Raw genomic sequence first — 17,448 nt, 5'->3', positions numbered from 1 at the left:
AAAGATTTTATTTGTTTATTTGACAGAGAGAGATCACAAGTAGGCAGAGAGGCAGACAGAGAGAGAGAGAGGGAAGCAGGACTGGATCCTAGTACCCTGAGATCATAACCTGAGCTGAAGGCAGAGGCTTAACCCACTGAGCCACCCAGGCGCCCGCAAGTGGCTGATTTTATTGCAAAAGTATATAATGGAAACAAAGAATTCTTCACGTTTTCTTCTTACAACTTAAAATTAGGTATCCTCTCCTTTAGTCTTAAAACTGAGCCTGATTTCAGACATACCTCATCCTTTCAGTTAAAACCTCTCCCTGGTTTATCAACCAAACAGCAGAAGCCGTATCATATCTATTCACAAGGATCCTCCTCTACACTGCATATACCAATAAAGTTATAAAGATCAAATGGGCTCAATTTCTCTGACCCTGACTGTAATCTTCTCATCTCACACAAAAGAAGAGAAAATTAATGGCCAGTGTGATGGTAATTCTAGGTAGAATCCAATTACCTAAAGTAAAGCTGAGAAGACACATCTATCCCTCCAAAATGCCAGGCTTCTCAAGTCTCTTTTGGCCCTAGAACTGGTAAACAGAGTAGCCCAAGCACACAAGTTTTAACTTTACCCACATGGCTAAATTACAGCACCTGTTTATGGAGTGGTCCATGGACATACACACAAATACAGTGATGCAAGGATTCTTCAAAGCTGATCTAGATACTCAGTGCACTACTAATGATCTCCAATACAGAGTAGAGTTCAAAGAGTGTTCTTATAAAGTTACAAATAAGTGACCTTAAGTAAGTTTTATAAGGCCCATTTATACCTTATAAAAGCTGCTGTCATCGAAACTCAAAATAAGGAAAATCAATTTCTCTTATTTATCTAAAATGCAGAAAATTATTGCATAAAACAACAGACAAGAAAATGAGGAACATATAATCATTTTTCAAAGTAGTTCACCCTGTATTCCCATTCTTAAAATTACATGTATATTCATATAGGTATCATAACAGAACCCAAAACTCCTTATTTTGATAAATGCCTAGGAAAAGCACCAATCACTTATTATTTTTTTACCCCAAATAAGTGAATCTAGAGTAGTCAAACATTATCTTCAGCCTCAGTTTGCTCTATTAAGAGAGAGGACGGTAACAATTCCTTATAGAAAGGGTGTGGGCTTGCGGGGTGAGAGGAGAGGGAATGAAGGGATATTTGAGAGGAAAAGGATAGAAGGGGGTTGTAACTTTATTGCCTTGTTGGATTATTACAATAAGAATTTACTTGCATACTACTATGCAGTTTTTAGAAATTACTGAAAGAAACCAAAAGACCAAAGAGGGAGCACCCTAGGTTATGGATAGTGTGACTATTTTGATTCCAAAAAGATATAGAGATAGACTGTTGGAATAGAACAGAAAATCTAGAAACAGACATAAATACGTTTAGACCTGTAATGTATGATAATGATGGGATTCCTATTTGGCACAGATACGACAGATCATTCAACAGTTGGGACAAATAGCCAGCTATTTTAGAGAAAAAATAAATACAGCCAAACTCCACTTTATTTTTTTAGTAACCAAATATTTGTCCATAAATGTTTTAATGCCAGCTAACTTTTTCTGTAAAAGGCTAGATAGTGTGTATTTTAGGCTGTGTTGGCCTCTTGTAATCACTCAACTATGCTATTACAGTGTGAAAGAAGCCATGAACAGAACTTAAATGAACGGGCATGGCTGTGTTCCAATAAGACTTTACAAAAACTGGGCTGGATTTGGTCCACACGCCAGTCTGCTGACCCTGTACTGAAGAGTAAGATGGGAAAACTAATTCATGCTCATGAAATAGGGAAAAGGCCTTTCTAAGGATTTTATAAAACCCAGAAGTCATAACAGAAAAGACTGGATTGGTATCCGACTACACAGAATCTCCAAACTTCAATACAATAAAAATTGTATATAGAACATGTAAAAGACAAATAGTGAATGTACACAGTATATGACAAAGAGCCAATCTGTGCATTCACTGGGAAAGTCGTCATAAAAGCCAAATGGTAAAATAATTTATAAAGAACTCATAAAGAGAAAACTAAACAGAAAAAATTAAAGGATATGAACATGTAGATCCTTCACAAAAGAAATAATCAATACTATAAAAAGATATATATATACATATATATAACCCCACTCATAATTTAAAAATATATGTCAAAACAAAAATTTTAAAAGGTTAATAGTCCCAATATTGGTGCGTGGGAATTAAACTGATTTTTTTTTTGGCAAAGCTATTTGGCAATATTCATTAAATTCTAAAATGCACAGTATCTATCAAGTTATAAAATACCTAAATCATGCAAAATGTTAAATTTTAAATGTTAAACCAAGGATGCATGCTAAGCTATATGTACAAGAATATTTACTACAACATTGTTTTCAACAGCAAAAAAGTTAGAAAAATTATTAAATTATGACACATCCATTAAGAAAATATCTAAACCTATTTTCTTAAATGAGCACAACTGTACATCCTGATAAACTGCAAAACTTCAAATGCATCTTACATGCAAAAACGGCAGTTATACATTAAAAAGTTACTATAAAAAATTACTTTGGTGAAGTATTGTCAAGGGAGAGGAACAAATTTCACTTTTAATACTACGTTTTCGGCAACATTATTTAGTTTTTTCTTTTAACAACAGGTAGTATTACTTTTAATAACAAAAGAAAAAAAACCAAAAATATTATAAAGGAAGAGAAAAGTACATGCCAAAATGAGAAGTCAAACAGAAAGACTAAAATATGAAGACAGTAAGATAAAAAAGATCTTAAATAAATAAAGAAGAGCACATGGATTATTTGGTGGAATGAGACTTCCGGACTTCTCAACTTAAACAAATTACCTTCATCCCCAGGTGGAGCCTTTGCAGGCATCCTGTTTATAGTCCTTGGAGCTCGAGGTGCGGTTTTGGTTTTATTCCCTTGTTTGGAGATGAGCTTTATAGGAATGCGTCTTCGAACATCAAGACCACCCAACGATCCGGAACTATTAGTGCCTTGTAACTCATTATCTATGTCAGAAGAAAAAAAGTTGTGATTTCTTTCAGTTATCCTTTTCTGAAGGTTATTCTGACACAGGTATTAAAATCACATACCCAACATTATCAAGGGCTAAATATCTGGGCTCTGATTTTAAATATTATGTTATATAAGTTTAAACACTAATTTTCTCTGTACTGGATAAAACCTTAAAGCAATGCTTTTTGAGACACAGAACTCTAAAAAGTTGACAAAAGTTATAGAACCTCTCTCTGAAGTAGACAAAAATTTTCATGACTCCAGAAGAGTTCACAGAAAACATAAAACCCACAGGCCCAAGATAAGAATTTCTGTCTTTAACCAGAAGAGATTTTCTTAAAAGGAAACAAACAAAAAAGAAAAAGATAAGAAAAAAAAGAATAAGAGGAAGGAGAAGGAGGAGAAGAAAGAAACCATCCCTATTCTCCACCAAGCACACAAAACACTTAGTCTGTGAAGTCAATCTACATTAGGACAATCAAAACCAACACCAAACTAACACTGACAATGGCAAAATTAAATAAATAATGCATCTGAAAATGAGGTCAGTTTTAAGGAAGGTGATTATTTCCTTAAGTGTAAAATGGTTTTTCTAAAAATTATTCAAGAACAGCAAAAATTACTACACCATTTAATAGTAGAAATACTCAATAATGTATTTGTGCTATACCCTTCCTAGAGATAAAATACAAGTGTGTTATTGTGAACAGCATCATAATGGAAAGTTAGAGTTTAGGAGGATGCAAGGTTTCTGTGATTAAACTAGATCTAAACAAGGGACACTTTCTAAGTCCCTGCTTGTTATTAGCTAAGAAACAAATTAACTCATTTCTCATGAGTAATGGGAGCATTATTTCATAGAACTGACTCCATCTGAAGGTTGTCTCCCTTTTTTAAGTCTATGACAAAATATTACAATACAGAAAATATTCACCTTTACCTACTAAAGACACAAAGGGAAATGCCCTAAAATAGGAAATGCAAATAAAATAATTTTTAAAAATAGTAATGTTTTAAATGTGAAAATTACTGAACTGCCCCCACAGGAGATATTACCATCACGACTGATAGGCACACTGTTCACATCACATTCAGTAAAAGCCAAATTTGGAAAGTAACCTAGTACTAATGACCTCCAAGGCTAGTAGGATCAGACACATGTTAATTCACATCAATTTGCACTCTTCCTGAACAATATTTATTTAAGTTTTATTTATCTACAAATTCTCTATACCCTACATGGGACTCAAACTCACAACCCTGAGATGAAGAGTTGCATGCTTTTCTGATCGAGCCAACCAGGTGCCCATCTTTCTGAGCAATATTTAGAACAAAATTCAAGATACATTCTTAACAATTAATTAAATATTTTCAGTCTACTTTCTTTTTTTTTTTTTAAACTTTTTTTTTTTTTTTTTTAGATTTTATTTATTTATCAGAGAGAGTGGGGGAGAGTGAGCACAGGTAGACAGAATGGCAGGCAGAGGCAGAGGGAGAAGCAGGCTTCCTGCTGAGCAAGGAGCCCGACGTGGGACTCGATCCCAGGACGCCGGGATCATGACCTGAGCCAAAGGCAGCTGCTTAACCAACTGAGCCACCCAGGCGTCCCTTCAGTCTACTTTCTATTATTACTTTTATAATAGCTAATCCTCAAAGAAAAAAATTCATGGAAAGGAATTACATGGTTAGCTAAACTCTTGACTTAGGATAAACCCAACTTGGTCAACTTTCAACACTTCACAAAATGTATTAACAAGTTGAATAATAGATTTCATCTGCTTCCATTCTAGTTATTTATGTAAAAGTACCTACAAGCAATGTAATAGCCAAAGGACAGACATGAATCAATTTTTTCTTATTCAAAAGGTATTCCTGATTTTTCAATAAAATAAAAAAGCAAGTTAATGTAGACAAATTTAACAGTTCAGTGTTGTCCTTCAGATATTAGAAGGACTCAATGGTTTAACCTAGAGGAATGACCAAAATACCAACACTTCATTATGGCAAATCCTTTTCCCACCATCCTGAACAGGTGTCACAACAGTAGCTTGCTTAGTCTCCCACAATTTTTAGGAAGTCCACTGCCCTTTAACACCTTGCCGCCTACCTCACAGATTGCAAGCCCATAAACAAAGTACAACATTTAAGAGTGACATCATTCTGCGTTTGTCTCTCTTTTCTTTTTAATTAAAAATCGGAAAATACAGCACAATTTCTTTTTGAATACGCCAACTAAAAATATAAAGCCCGTAACTACACAAATCCTTGGATATTATAGAGAAAATGAGAACTAAAGCTATCCCTGTCGTTTATTTTTCTTTTTTATTTTATAAAGATTTTCTTTTTAAGTATTCTCTACATCCGGGGAGGGGGCCTTGAATTTATAATGCCAGGACTGAGTCAGTCACATGCTCTACCGGCTGAACTGGCCAGGCACCTCTTTGAGGCCATTTAAGATGAATCCACTTTAAAAAGGAGTAACACTTTCATATTATAGTTTTTTTTATTTCATTTAGAATTTTATCCTGAAATAAAGGAACCAAGAAATATCTTACCAAATTTAGATTTCAGTTACAACCAAGAGCTGATTCTTAGAAGGACCAAAGAATGAATCAAGGTTAAATCATACTTTCCTGGAGTAGTTTTTCCTGGCAAAATTCTATTAGAACACTACAAGATAGCCTTCATTTTATGTTTGACTTTTCAGCGTAATCATAAATTCAGTCAATTTTGTGTATAATATTCAAGGGTATCCTCAATTTCCCCAAGACCCTCTCTTAATCCTTTGACGTTAAAATCTTTCTTTTAAGATGCCTACCTAATCATAATGTCTTCAATCAACTGGCATTTCCTCAACTTGCCAATGATTTCATTTGCGATTTAAACAATTACCAAATTCACACTTAAGAATCCCATGAAAACCTAAATCTTTTGCAAGGTTTATAACGAAGCAAGGAAAATGACTTAAAACAAAATTAAAAGAATAGAAAAAGATGTGGCTGGTTGGCCCAATCAGTAGAACGTGTGACTCTTGATCTAGGGGTTGTAAACTGGAGCCCCAGGTTGGGTGTAGAGCTTACTTAAAAATAAAATCTTAAAAAAAAAAAAAAGAATAGAAAAGGAGCAGCAGTGTTATCTGAGTAAGAACTAAGTTTTTAGGTGGTCAACTCATTTGTGAATATTTTCATGTCAGGATGCCTCTTTCCTTTCTTAGGCAACATTTTAACCTAAAAACTAGGGATAACAAATACTCAGAGACATGCCCAGCCCTACTACAACTTCCCAACATAACATCCTCTAAACTGTGCAATGGGCTTGACCCCCAATTCCAGTAACAGGCTCTAATGATAACTGTTTTGCTAAAGCTGCATGTTTGCTACTCGAACACCAAGGTCCCAGAGTTTCAATTCTACAAAACTTCCAAATACTAGAGTTCCTTACATACAGCCTGGGTCTTGGCCCTCTTCTTCTCTGTATTCTCATTCAAGTGATCTCATCCATCCTCATTCCATAAAATATTAGCTATCTGGTCCTAAGTCTCAAATATGTATTTTCAACCCACATCTTTCCTCTCATCTCCACCTAACATCTTCCCTTGTATGTCCCAGTACACAGCTCATACTTAGCAGTCCAAAATCTCATTCCCAAGTTCCCAGGTCTCAGCTTTACCACTTTAAAAAAAAAAAAAAGTCTGTTTACTTTCCAAGTTTTCTCGAACTTAGTAACAGACACTACCTAGCTGTCAAACCAGACACCCTTGCAAAGCTCCTACTGAGTTCTACCATGAAAATATGGAATCTGCACATTTCCCTTTTCCCTAAACAAAGCCAACTTCACTAAGTTGAGCCTCTGTTCTTGTCTACTGCAATCACCGTTTCAACTGTCTATTTTCTATTATTCTTCCTTCCCTCTCTTATGCCATTCCGCATGAACAACCTATTGTCTTTTTAAAAGAACTTCTGTTTCTCCTGTACTCCTGTTCAATGGCTTCACATTGCACTTAAAACAATCAAATCTTTACCATGGCCTTCAAAGTCTTTTATGATCTGACCCCTGCTTTCCTTTCCAATCTCTTAGGTCCCTTTTCTTCTTGCTAAGCTGGAGCTGACTAACCTCTATTTTTCCTTCCTCAGAATCTTTGTATTTGCTAGAAATGCTTTCCTCCTAATTCCATGGATGGACTTTTCTCATGTATCAGATCTCAGCGTGTAAATACTACCTTTACAGAAAGACCCTCCCTGACCACTCTCTCTGAAGCTTCCTCTTATTTAGTCTTTACCACAGTTTTTTTCAAAGCACTCATCATGATCTGTAATGTTCACGTTTAAAAAAAAAAACAAAAAAAACTTGTCTATCTTGTCTTCCCCAACAGAATGTAATCTCCATGAGGTCAGGGACTCAGTCCGTCTAGTTTACAATTCCATCATTCCATCTCCAGGCATACAGGTATCTAGTGTATGTTGTGCTGACTAGCATTATTCACTAAATTTTATAGAGATATAATTTTATATCTATATGTACAAAATTAAGTAGGTATTTGATGATTGAGAGCATCCTAACCAATAGTTAATACAAAAAATATCCTTTTTTCCTATTTACGATTCAGCTGATAGAACTGTACGGAACACTAACTCCAAATGCACTCATTCAGTATCCAAAAACCACAAAGAAGGAAAAGCCAAACAACACATAACCAAAAGCGGAGTCATTCTTACTTGAAGAAAGAGATCAGAATATCTTGAATTTATGCTCTCCTTTGTAAACGCCCCCAAATGATGAGTAAGGACCACAGCCGGAGCGCGGGGCATGCTTTGGACTCAAGCAGAAAAAGCCGCTCCGAGTATGATTCCGAAAACCATATCCGACTCCCTTCTCCCACCTCTAGCCCATGAAAGACCGGAGAGACAATAACGACCCGCAGTGATCACCGCAGCACCCGCCCAAGGCTGGCTGAGACAGCAGGAAGTCTCCAACCCACTCCCGCGCATCGACTCCCAGCGTAATGAGCTTTCCCGACTGAGATTGGAATCTACCCGCCAGTCCCCAACACGTAGAGCAGAGCACCCGGGATGAAGAAAAAAAGCAGCAGCAGCAGCAGCCAGGGCTCTCTCGTCCCCACGAGGCCCGCGCCGCCCACCGTCTGGGCTGGGAGCTCAGCAGAACCAGAGAAGCGGCTGTTGCCGGCACCGAGGCTGTAGGTACCACACCGGACGGTAGGCCGGGAAGCAGCAGGCCCTTGCCGGGCACGGAGAAGGGTCTGTAAGATTTCTTCCTCACCGCCACCCCCCACTCCTGTAGGGCGAGCGTATCCCCTCTCTGCCCGCTGGGCAACCAGTCCCAGGCCGGCCAAGGGGGCATGGAACCGGGACCCCCACTGCCTCCGCCTCCTTACCAGTGTGATCCATGATTCGGCTCGCGGGGCACAGTGGGAGCGGAAGTCAACCGCGCCGGAGTCGCAGGGAGCGCGTGCGCTCTACCTTCCGGAGCCCGGGAGGCGGAAGTGCGACCAAGTTGCCGCGGCTTTGGCCTCCCCGGGTTTCCTGCTCTCTTATCCACTACCCAACTCCGGTGAGGGAGTCAGGCATAGTTCGGGGAGAGGGGGACAAAGAGGTTAAGCAAAGAGCTTCCAAGTCCAGGTTGCTGAGCCTTCTCCTCGGGTGCTTCAAGAGAGAATAGCCTTTAACTACGGAAGGGAGACACACGGAAGCAGGGAAGGGGGAGAGCAGTAGTAGCCGGAGGAATACGCTCGCGGCAGGTAAGGCGCCTGCCCGCCTCCGCAGAGCGTTGCCTTCTGGGACTTGTAGTGCGCTGGGCCCCCGGAGCCGGTCAGGCCCACTGCGCAGGCTCGGCCGTTGGGCTGGCCCCACCCCGGCGGGCGGAGTAACGGTTTGGAATCCCCCGGAGTGCGCGAGCGCTCGTCTCCTCCGCCCGGTGCAGGGAAAGTGTAAACACGCGCTCGGGAAGGCGTCCTCTAGTGGGAGGTTGCCCAGGGGATGGCTGGGCGGGGAGAGGACAGAAAGGCTCTTTGCTTATTGTCTCCAATTTGCTTTGTCCTGGCGAGCTCCGCAGACCCACGGCAGAGCCGACTTGGTATCAGCCCTGTTCCCACCGCTTGAGTTTCTAAGGGTGGAAACGCCGAACGCTCGCCCAGCGCTCGGGTTTCCTAGCCGGGAGCGCCCGGACCACCGAAGGGCGCGGGGGAGCCGCGGCTGCCCCTCGGCGGGGACGGCGGCAGGGAAGTGCGGAGCGGAGCCGGAGCCGGAGAGGGGGGTGCCCGCGCAGTGCGGCGGGGAGCGCGGCGGGGAGAGCGGCGGGGCCGGCCGGAAGGGAGAGGGTGAAAAGGAAAGGCCTAAAATGAGGAAGAGCGAGTCAGCACACGGGCAGTACCTAGTTCCAGTTCTTGGTCCCCGGGGGCTGTGGTTGCGGCTGCCTTCATCGTCCTCAGCCAAAACAAAGGAAAGTGCCACCGAGTGGTTCCTGGGGACCCTCAGTGCGGCCTCCACCTCGCCGACTCGGCTCATGTGTGTCCACTCCCTTCTCCAACCCTTCACACTTGGTGCTCGGGGATGAGTAGAAACGAGCACAATTAGGAGAAAACACGAGCTTGGGAGCCGAGGGATTTGGGTTCTATTCCTGTCGTCCCTTGGTGACATCATTACCCTGGCTTGTTCACGCTTTCAGTGCCAGAGTTCCTGGATCAATAGAGGGTTGTTGTTGTTATTATTATTGTTGTTATATTGCCCTCCTAATAGAGATGTTTTCGCGGTACTGAATTCTGGACACAGGGTGTGCAGCGGTGTGTTGTATCTAGAGTTATGCAGTAACAGCTTTGAGTCATAAAGATCAGACCTGTGTTCCCTGTTATCTGCTGAATGCTTTAGTGGGGTGTTGTTGTGGTTTTTTTTTTTTTTTTAAAGACTTCCCCGCTATATCTGAAGCGTTATAATCAAGTTTTTAGATAACAGTTAACAGCTGAGGATAATTGTGAATCAGAGGTACCCCCCTGCTTTTGTTGAAATGTACATTTCTGTATTAATGAGTAGTTTCCAAAAAAAAAATTTTTTTAAGATTTTATTTAAAATCTGACAGATCACAAGTAAGCAGAGCGGCAGGCAGAGGGAAGGGGTGGAAAGCAGGCTCCCTGCTGAGCAGAGAACCCGATGTGGGGACTTGATGCCAGGACCCTGGGATCATGACCTGAGCCGAAGGTAGAGGCTTTAACCACTGACCCACCCAGATGCCCCTCCAAGATGTTTTCAATTGCTGAGCTTATTTTTTGTTTTGGAGGTTGGAGGAAGTTTGACCATACTTGACTGTTTCTCTAAATACCGTGCTAATATGATCAGGCATTTTTCACCCACTTGGGGTACAAAGGAAGATAGTTTTCACCTAGGAAGTCCTCTCTTTGTGGGGGGTTTTTTCCCCTCTCCTCCTATTTAGCCTGTCAGCCATACTTCAAATTAATGCAAATCCAGGTTCAAATTAGCCTCTGCCGGTGCTCATATTTAAAAAATTAGAATAAATAAGGCCCTTCAAACTATATTTTACATAATTTAGCCTGTAAATCAGAATTTGTGTCAGCACTTAATGGTGCATACAGTTATGAAAATTTACTGAGGGAAACTCACTTATTTTAGATTTCCTGTTGATAAAAATGTTAGACAAACATTTGTTGAATTATTTGTTTGACATCTGTTGCTTTCATGCACTGCTTATAGCATCTGTGTTCTGTATTCATTTCCCCTTAACTGTAGTTGCCTCACTTTATCAGGGCAGTAGCCGTGTGACAAATTAATGTCTTTACCTAAACTGATAAGTGAAAGTGTACATAGACTTTTATTTGATTACTGCCCTTTGGTATCCATTGTTGTTGACCTGTGTGCTGTAATCACAATTTATTAAAAGTCAACATTCTCAGTACGCTCTACATGCCTTCTATGTAATAATCTATTATTATTGTTACTTAAACAACTTTTATAAAATGAAAATTAAAAATAAAATTAGCACAATTTAAAACAACAATAAAAAATTGACATTCATATTGATTTTACAGCTTGGTGCTGTCCTGAGGTTTATAAAAACCAAACAGCATAATAATGGGTGATCTAAAGCACTGAGGTGTGTATTTGCATCTTGCTGACAGACCCGTCTGCTGGCCCACGAATTATAAGCTAATGTTCTTTAAGATGTTTTAGTAACCTTCCATTTGCATAGCACTGTTTACACGAAGAGAAAAATAGGCTGGGTATCAGAGAGCTTGTTTGACTTGTGCTCTTTCTTGGTCCATGTTTGAGAATACTGAAAAATAAGGTATGATTGTACAGAACCCTGAAAAGTAAGATGCCAGAGTAACAGTTAAGAAAGAGCACATAGGGGTGCCTGGCTGGCTCAGTTGGTGAAGCATGTGACCTGGATCTCAGGGTCATGAGTTCAAGTCCTAGGAGCTTGTTTGCGACTCCAATACCAGGCCAGGACATCTCCCTAAGCTCTTTTGGTGGCATCACACTAAGCAGAAGGCAAGAACTGTATAAATAACAATCCCTACAAGGATCAGACTGGCAGCATTTATAGAAATAATTAAAAGCACATACAATTAAATTCTAAGTGTTTTGAGGGAATGCAGTGCTACACACATTCAGAGAAAATAATAAGCAGTAGGACTGAGGGGAGTTATGTAGACTTTATGAAGGGATTTTAGCCGAGCCTTGGTGAACAAACAGGATTTGGAAAGTAGGGGAGCAATGAAAGAGGCTTATCAAATAGGAGCAAGGGCCCAGACTGAGTATTGTAACTTACACAGAGGACAGTGATCAGCTTGACTTGCATTGTTAGTCCATGTCTGAGAGTACTGAAAAATAAAATTAAGGTATGATTCTACAGAAATTTGAAAAGTAAAATTCAAAAAAAACAGTTCAGAAAGAACACATGGGATGCCTGGGTGGCATAGCTGGTAAAGCATGTGACTCTTGATCTCAGGATCATGAGTTCAAGCCCCATATGTGGTGTGGAGTTTAATTTTAAGGGTTTTAATTACAGGGGCGCCTGGGTGGCTCAGTGGGTTAAGCCGCTGCCTTCGGCTCAGGTCGTGATCTCAGGGTCCTGGGATCGAGTCCCGCATCGGGCACTCTGCTCAGCAGGGAGCCTGCTTCCTCCTCTCTCTCTCTCTCTCTGCCTACTTGTGATCTCTCTCTGTCAAAAAAAAAAAAAAAAAATCTTAAAAAAAAAGTTTTAATTACAAAAAAGTACATAAACAAAACCTAGCCTGATATATTATTCATATAAACAGCATAGTTCAGCAAGATATTTTTTTTTTAATGAGCAGAACTTCAGTTTGGAGCAGGGGGTGGTGGTGGGGAGTGAATCAATACTATTACCTAGGGCACCTGGGTGGCTCAGTCGGTTAAGCCTCTGCTTTTGGCTTAGGTCATGAGAAAGAGTATCAGCTTTGGAATCAGGAAGAATTGGATTTCAGTCTCAACTCTCCCTGTGTTACTTTGGATAATTACTTAAGGTCAGTATCTGTATCAGTGAAATGGGAATAATGATCATTTTTCTTGCAGAATTATTCTGAAGATGAAAGGAGATGACATGTAGGAAGGCTTCTCCTTACTTGCCAATAAAAGGCAGGCCTTCTGTCAGTGTCCATTTCCTTCATTCCTCCTGGTAGTTACTGTCTCTTCAAAACATCCAGGCGCTGTCCTTCTCCTAAGATCTGACTCTCTACTTCATATTGTATCAACAGATTTATTTTATCTACCCCACAGGACCAGCTCCTTGAGGATAGGGTCCATTGGCCATCTATATTTGTGTCGTACACAGTATGTGTATTTGCGTACACGGTATGTGTACAAAATATTTGTTGACTTGAAGAATGTCATCAAAAATAGCATAGCCCTATCAAAACAAAAAGACATATTTTAAACTTCTGCCCACAAATGTGGCAGACAACTGGACAAAAGCTTACAGTATAAAATAATGATGATAGGCAGGCACTGGCCACTAGGATTGTAAAGAATTTGTGACAGCTTACACACCCATATTCAGAGTACACTGGATAAAATGAGCAGAGAACGGATAATGCCAGAAGACAGTGGGTCAGGTCTTCAAACAGGAAGAGACTCAAACAGCACTGTGTGGCCAAGATTCTCTTTGAATGAGGAAAAAACTGTGTCTAAGAGTGTGTTTATAAATATCTACATACACAGCCATGAAATCCAGCCAATTAGGTGGGAAATTCTAATTTAAAATTTAAGAAGGTGAATAGTTTTGGCAAATAATTTGTTCAACCAGCATTTATTTGTGCCAGACACTCTTCCTTTTGTTTGAATGTATCTGTGAACAAAGCAAGTAACCTGCATTGGCTGCGTGAAACTGACTTTGTAGTGAAATAGAGCCAGTTTAAAAATGTAACTTCACTAATACTGAGCAACAGTGGAAATTGTTTTCTAGAATATGAATGTTACAAACCTGAACAAAATAAGTATAAGTAAACAGAAAGCTTGTGAGTACTAGTTTTTCATGAATTGTCTACTTTTACTGTCTAAAATTGAAAAGCAGTTAAAAATATTAGGCGTAACAACTCCAACTTGAAGAGGTTTTCATAATTTCTTTTCTTAACCTAGAAAGAGCTTTTAGAATGTTAACACCCCTCATGTTAAAGGAAAAAGTTTTCTACTTCTTGTTCTTCTACTTCTTTGATTAATTTCAAGTAAAAGTCACTAAAATTAGAATATTTTCATTAAAAAGAGCATCTACCATAGAGTAGTCAAGGTCTAACATGAAACTGCTTCAGGTATTTTCAGTGAGGGGAATTTAGTGCAAGGAATTGATTATACAGGTAATGGAAAAGCAAGATGTCAAATATGACCGAGATAACCCGCTGATTGGTGTAAGAGTCAGAAGCCACTGAGCCCATAGGCTGAAGGGACAAAGGGATATAGAGTACCATATTATTGTTTTTAATACTTCTTTTTTTATTTGATTGAGAGAGAGAGCGCACAAGTTGGGGGAGCTGCAAAGGGAGAAAGAGAAACAGGCTCCCTGCTGAGCAGGGAGCCTGATGTGGGGCTCAATCCCAGGATCCCGGGATCATGACCTGAGCTGAGGGCAGACTCTTAACCCACTGAGCTATCCACGTGTCCCAAGAGTACCGTTTTATTTTTATAAAAGTATTGCTACCTATCTCTCCAGATAGATGTATAGATAGCTGCATATGCTGTTTACCCAGTATTAATTATTTATGGATAGACTGATTTTGAGTGATTCTTACAACTTTGTATTTTTCTGTACTGTTTAAGTTGGATTTTTAAAATTATTCATCCACATATTTTGATGAGCGGAACCACCAGTGAATATCAATTTAAAACTGTGGTAAATTTAGGCAGAGTTCTAGAATCATGAATATATAGTGTTTTCTAGTACTATTACCAATTAACAATATGTTGATTTCTGCAACAGATAAGCTTTCTGATTGCACTCAGTTAAGAAGTTTAAATTAAACATGAGGCCAGTTAATTATGCCTTGTGTTTTTGTAACAGCATTTTCCCCATTTCCTTGATAAATATTTTTTTATATCTCAAAGAGTTCATATGATCACAATATCATTACGTTGTTTCTTCAAAAAGTCAATGTCATGAGGGGAAAATGTTTTGGAGGACTTTTCTACATTAATAAGACTAAAGAACTATACCAAATAAATGTAATGCTTAAAGCTTCATTTGATCCAAATTCAGAGGGAAAGAGCTACAAAAGCTACTGGAGAAATTTTAATCTGAATTGGCTAAAATATGATATAAGGGAATTGCTTTCTTAAGAGTAATAATGCTACTTTGATTAAGAGATGCATGCTGACAGGGTAGAAGACCATGATGTCCATAAGAGACTTTGAACAACAAATAGACAGAGAGGTATATAGACAGAGAGAGAAGGCAAATATGGCAATTAATGATGTAGGCAGTGGTGTACTGTTGTTTTCTTCTTTCAACTTTTCAGGTGTTTAAAATAATAAAAAGTTGGGGGAAAAAACTAGACAGACTCATTTGCAATAAAAATAAATGGCAAAGAAATTAAAATCATATTTGATGTTATGCACTGAATGTTTGTGTCCCCCACACCAAATTCACATGAGGAAACCCTGACCCCCTAGTGTGGTGGTGTTTGGAGGTAGAGCTTTTGGGAGGTAATTAAGGGTAGATGAGGTCATGACGATGGGCCCCTCATGATGGGATTGGTATCCTTGTAAGAAGAGTCACCAGAGAACATGTTTCTCGCTTCACCAAAGGTCCTGTGAGCGCACAGTGAGAAGCCAGGAGAGCGCTCTCACCAGAGCCTGACGGTGCTGCCACCCAGTTCTCAGACTTCTAGCTTCTGGAACAGCGAGGAAATAGATTTCTGCTGTGTGAGCACCCCGGCGACAAGATTCTGTTACGGCAGCCCGAGCTAACTCACACAGATTCTGGTATCAGGAAGTGGGTCCTGCTCTATCAAATACCTAAATATGGGAGAAGTCTGAGGTACACACAAGGCATATGGACATAAAGGGCGATTCTGGTGAGGTCGCAGACAACAGCGTATTACTGGAGGAGACTGGAGGAAGGGCGGTCCTTACGTAAAGTGAGATTTGGCTAGACTTGCTTTAAGGTTTTGGGGAAGTTAGAACTTGCAAGTGACACAACTGGATTAGGAGATTTCCAAGCAACTGAGAGAGGAGCAGTTCAGCTCCTCCTGACTGCTCACAGGGAAATGCAAAATGAGAGAGGCGAAGCGGCAGTGAAGCAAAGAGGAACCAGAATGTGAAGATTTGGGAAATTCTCAGCCTATCCCTCTTGCACAAAATGCGAAGGCTTGTTTGGGACACCTGCGTGGCTCTGTTAGTTAAGTGTCTGGCTTTGGCTCAGGTCATGATCTCAGGGTCCTGGGATCGAATTCCACGTAGGGTCCCCTGCTCAGTGCGGAGTCTGCTTCTCCCACCCACCCCCGCTTGTGTGCTCTCTCTCTCTCTCAAATAAATTAAAAAAAAAAAAAAAGTTTGTTTTGAAGAGAACACCAAGGTGGTGCTCGAAAGTCATCTGACAGAGATCACGGGGGCAGTAACTTGTAGACTTGCTCAGCCTTCCCAACAGGAGCCAGGACACAGAGGTAGGATTGTACCAGCAGACACACTGCCCGTGTGGACTGACAGGGGCAGAGAAGACGGGATGGAATGAAAGATGGCTGCTGGATGCCTTGGATTTTCCAGGATGAGACCGTGGAACTCTTTGGCCAAAGGCAAACGACTACCCTTCAAGAAGAGGGAGAAAGAAGCCCACAGGTGATTTCCGAGATCAGCAAGGCTGCCACTCCCACTCCAGCCCGCGTGTACACAGGAGAGGCTGTGCAAAGGACACAAGGCTGCCCCCACCTCAGGTTCAAAGAGCAGGACTGCTCAGCAGAACCTCATGCACAGGGCCCACACAGAGAGCCACCCTTGGGGGATGACCCTGCCACCCCAGCGGGCCTGCAGGGCAGAGTAGCGAACCAAAGTGGTTTATTCTCCAGGCCTAAGAGCTAATGGAATTTGTCTTGCTAGGTTTCAGAGTGGCTGGGACCCTATCACCCCTTCCTTCCTGTTTCTCCCTTTGGAAATGGGAATGTCTACACCATGCCTGTCCCACCACTGTATTTTAGAAGCGCATGACTTGGCTGGTTTCACAGATTCACAGCCGGAGAGGAATTTTACCTCAGGATGGATCTAGAGCTTCACCCATACCTGATCTAGATGATATTTAGGTGAGACGTTGGGCTTTAGACTTCAGAGTTGATGGAATGAGGTAGGACTCAGAGTCGCTGGGATGGAATGAATGTGCTTTGCATGTGATAAGGAAGTGAATTTTGGTCGTCTCATGGCAGAATGTGCCCTCTGTGCACATATCTGTGCACAGAGATATGTGTGCCCTCCCCAAAATATCTGTGCCCTCCCCAAATTCCTATATTGAAAGTCTTGTCCTCCAGTGTGATGATGTTTGGAGGTGGGGCCCCTGAAAGGCCATTAGGATTAGATTGACATGAGGTTGGCGCCCTTGTGATAGTCTCAGTCCCCTTGGAAGAAACGACAGCAGAGAACTTGCTCTCTCTTGTTGTACACATACCCAGAAAAGGTTCCATGAGGCGGAAAGAGAGCTCTCACCAAATCCTGACACCCCGACACCGAGACTGGACAGAACTGTAAGAAAATATATTTCTGCTGGGGCGCCTGGGTGGCTCAGTGGTTTGGGCTGCTGCCTTCGGCTCGGGTCATGATCTCAGGGTCCTGGAATCGAGCCCCGCATCAAGCTCCCTGCTCCGCAGGAAGCCTGCTTCCCTCTCTCTCTCTCTCTCTCTGCCTGCCTCTCTGCCTAC

The 17,448-nt window shown here is 41.0% G+C and overlaps 2 protein-coding genes across 8 annotated transcripts in view; one reads left to right on the top strand and one right to left on the bottom strand.

The window, feature by feature from the left end:
• The window catches only part of ARHGEF9 (Cdc42 guanine nucleotide exchange factor 9), a 223,369-nt gene that overhangs the window by 121,968 nt on the left and 83,953 nt on the right, over positions 1-17,448 (top strand). The window lies entirely within an intron of this gene.
• LOC132007645 (uncharacterized) lies at positions 1,678-8,448 on the bottom strand. Its single transcript, XM_059385902.1, has 3 exons — positions 8,105-8,448; positions 2,897-3,064; positions 1,678-1,802 (listed from the first exon to the last, which is right to left on the bottom strand). The coding sequence occupies exons 1-3, from the start codon at positions 8,427-8,429 to the stop codon at positions 1,678-1,680; spliced, it is 618 nt and encodes a 205-aa protein (XP_059241885.1). The 5' UTR covers positions 8,430-8,448.

The sequence above is a fragment of the Mustela nigripes genome, chromosome X (assembly GCF_022355385.1).
Source record: "Mustela nigripes isolate SB6536 chromosome X, MUSNIG.SB6536, whole genome shotgun sequence".
Lineage (NCBI taxonomy): Eukaryota > Metazoa > Chordata > Mammalia > Carnivora > Mustelidae > Mustela > Mustela nigripes.
The sequence above is the reverse complement of the archived record's forward strand: the minus strand, read 5'-3'. Positions and strand labels throughout refer to the sequence as shown.

Bases quoted from the DNA above. Each gene is read 5' to 3' on its own strand.
- LOC132007645 (XM_059385902.1), bottom strand. From the start codon at position 8,429: ATGCCCCCTTGGCCGGCCTGGGACTGGTTGCCCAGCGGGCAGAGAGGG. The intron at 3,065-8,104 runs GTAGATTCCAAT...CTTCTGACATAG, and splicing joins TACGTGTTGGGGACTGGCGG to ATAATGAGTTACAAGGCACT. The intron at 1,803-2,896 runs GTAATTTGTTTA...CTTACTCTTCAG, and splicing joins GGCTCCACCTGGGGATGAAG to TACAGGGTCAGCAGACTGGC.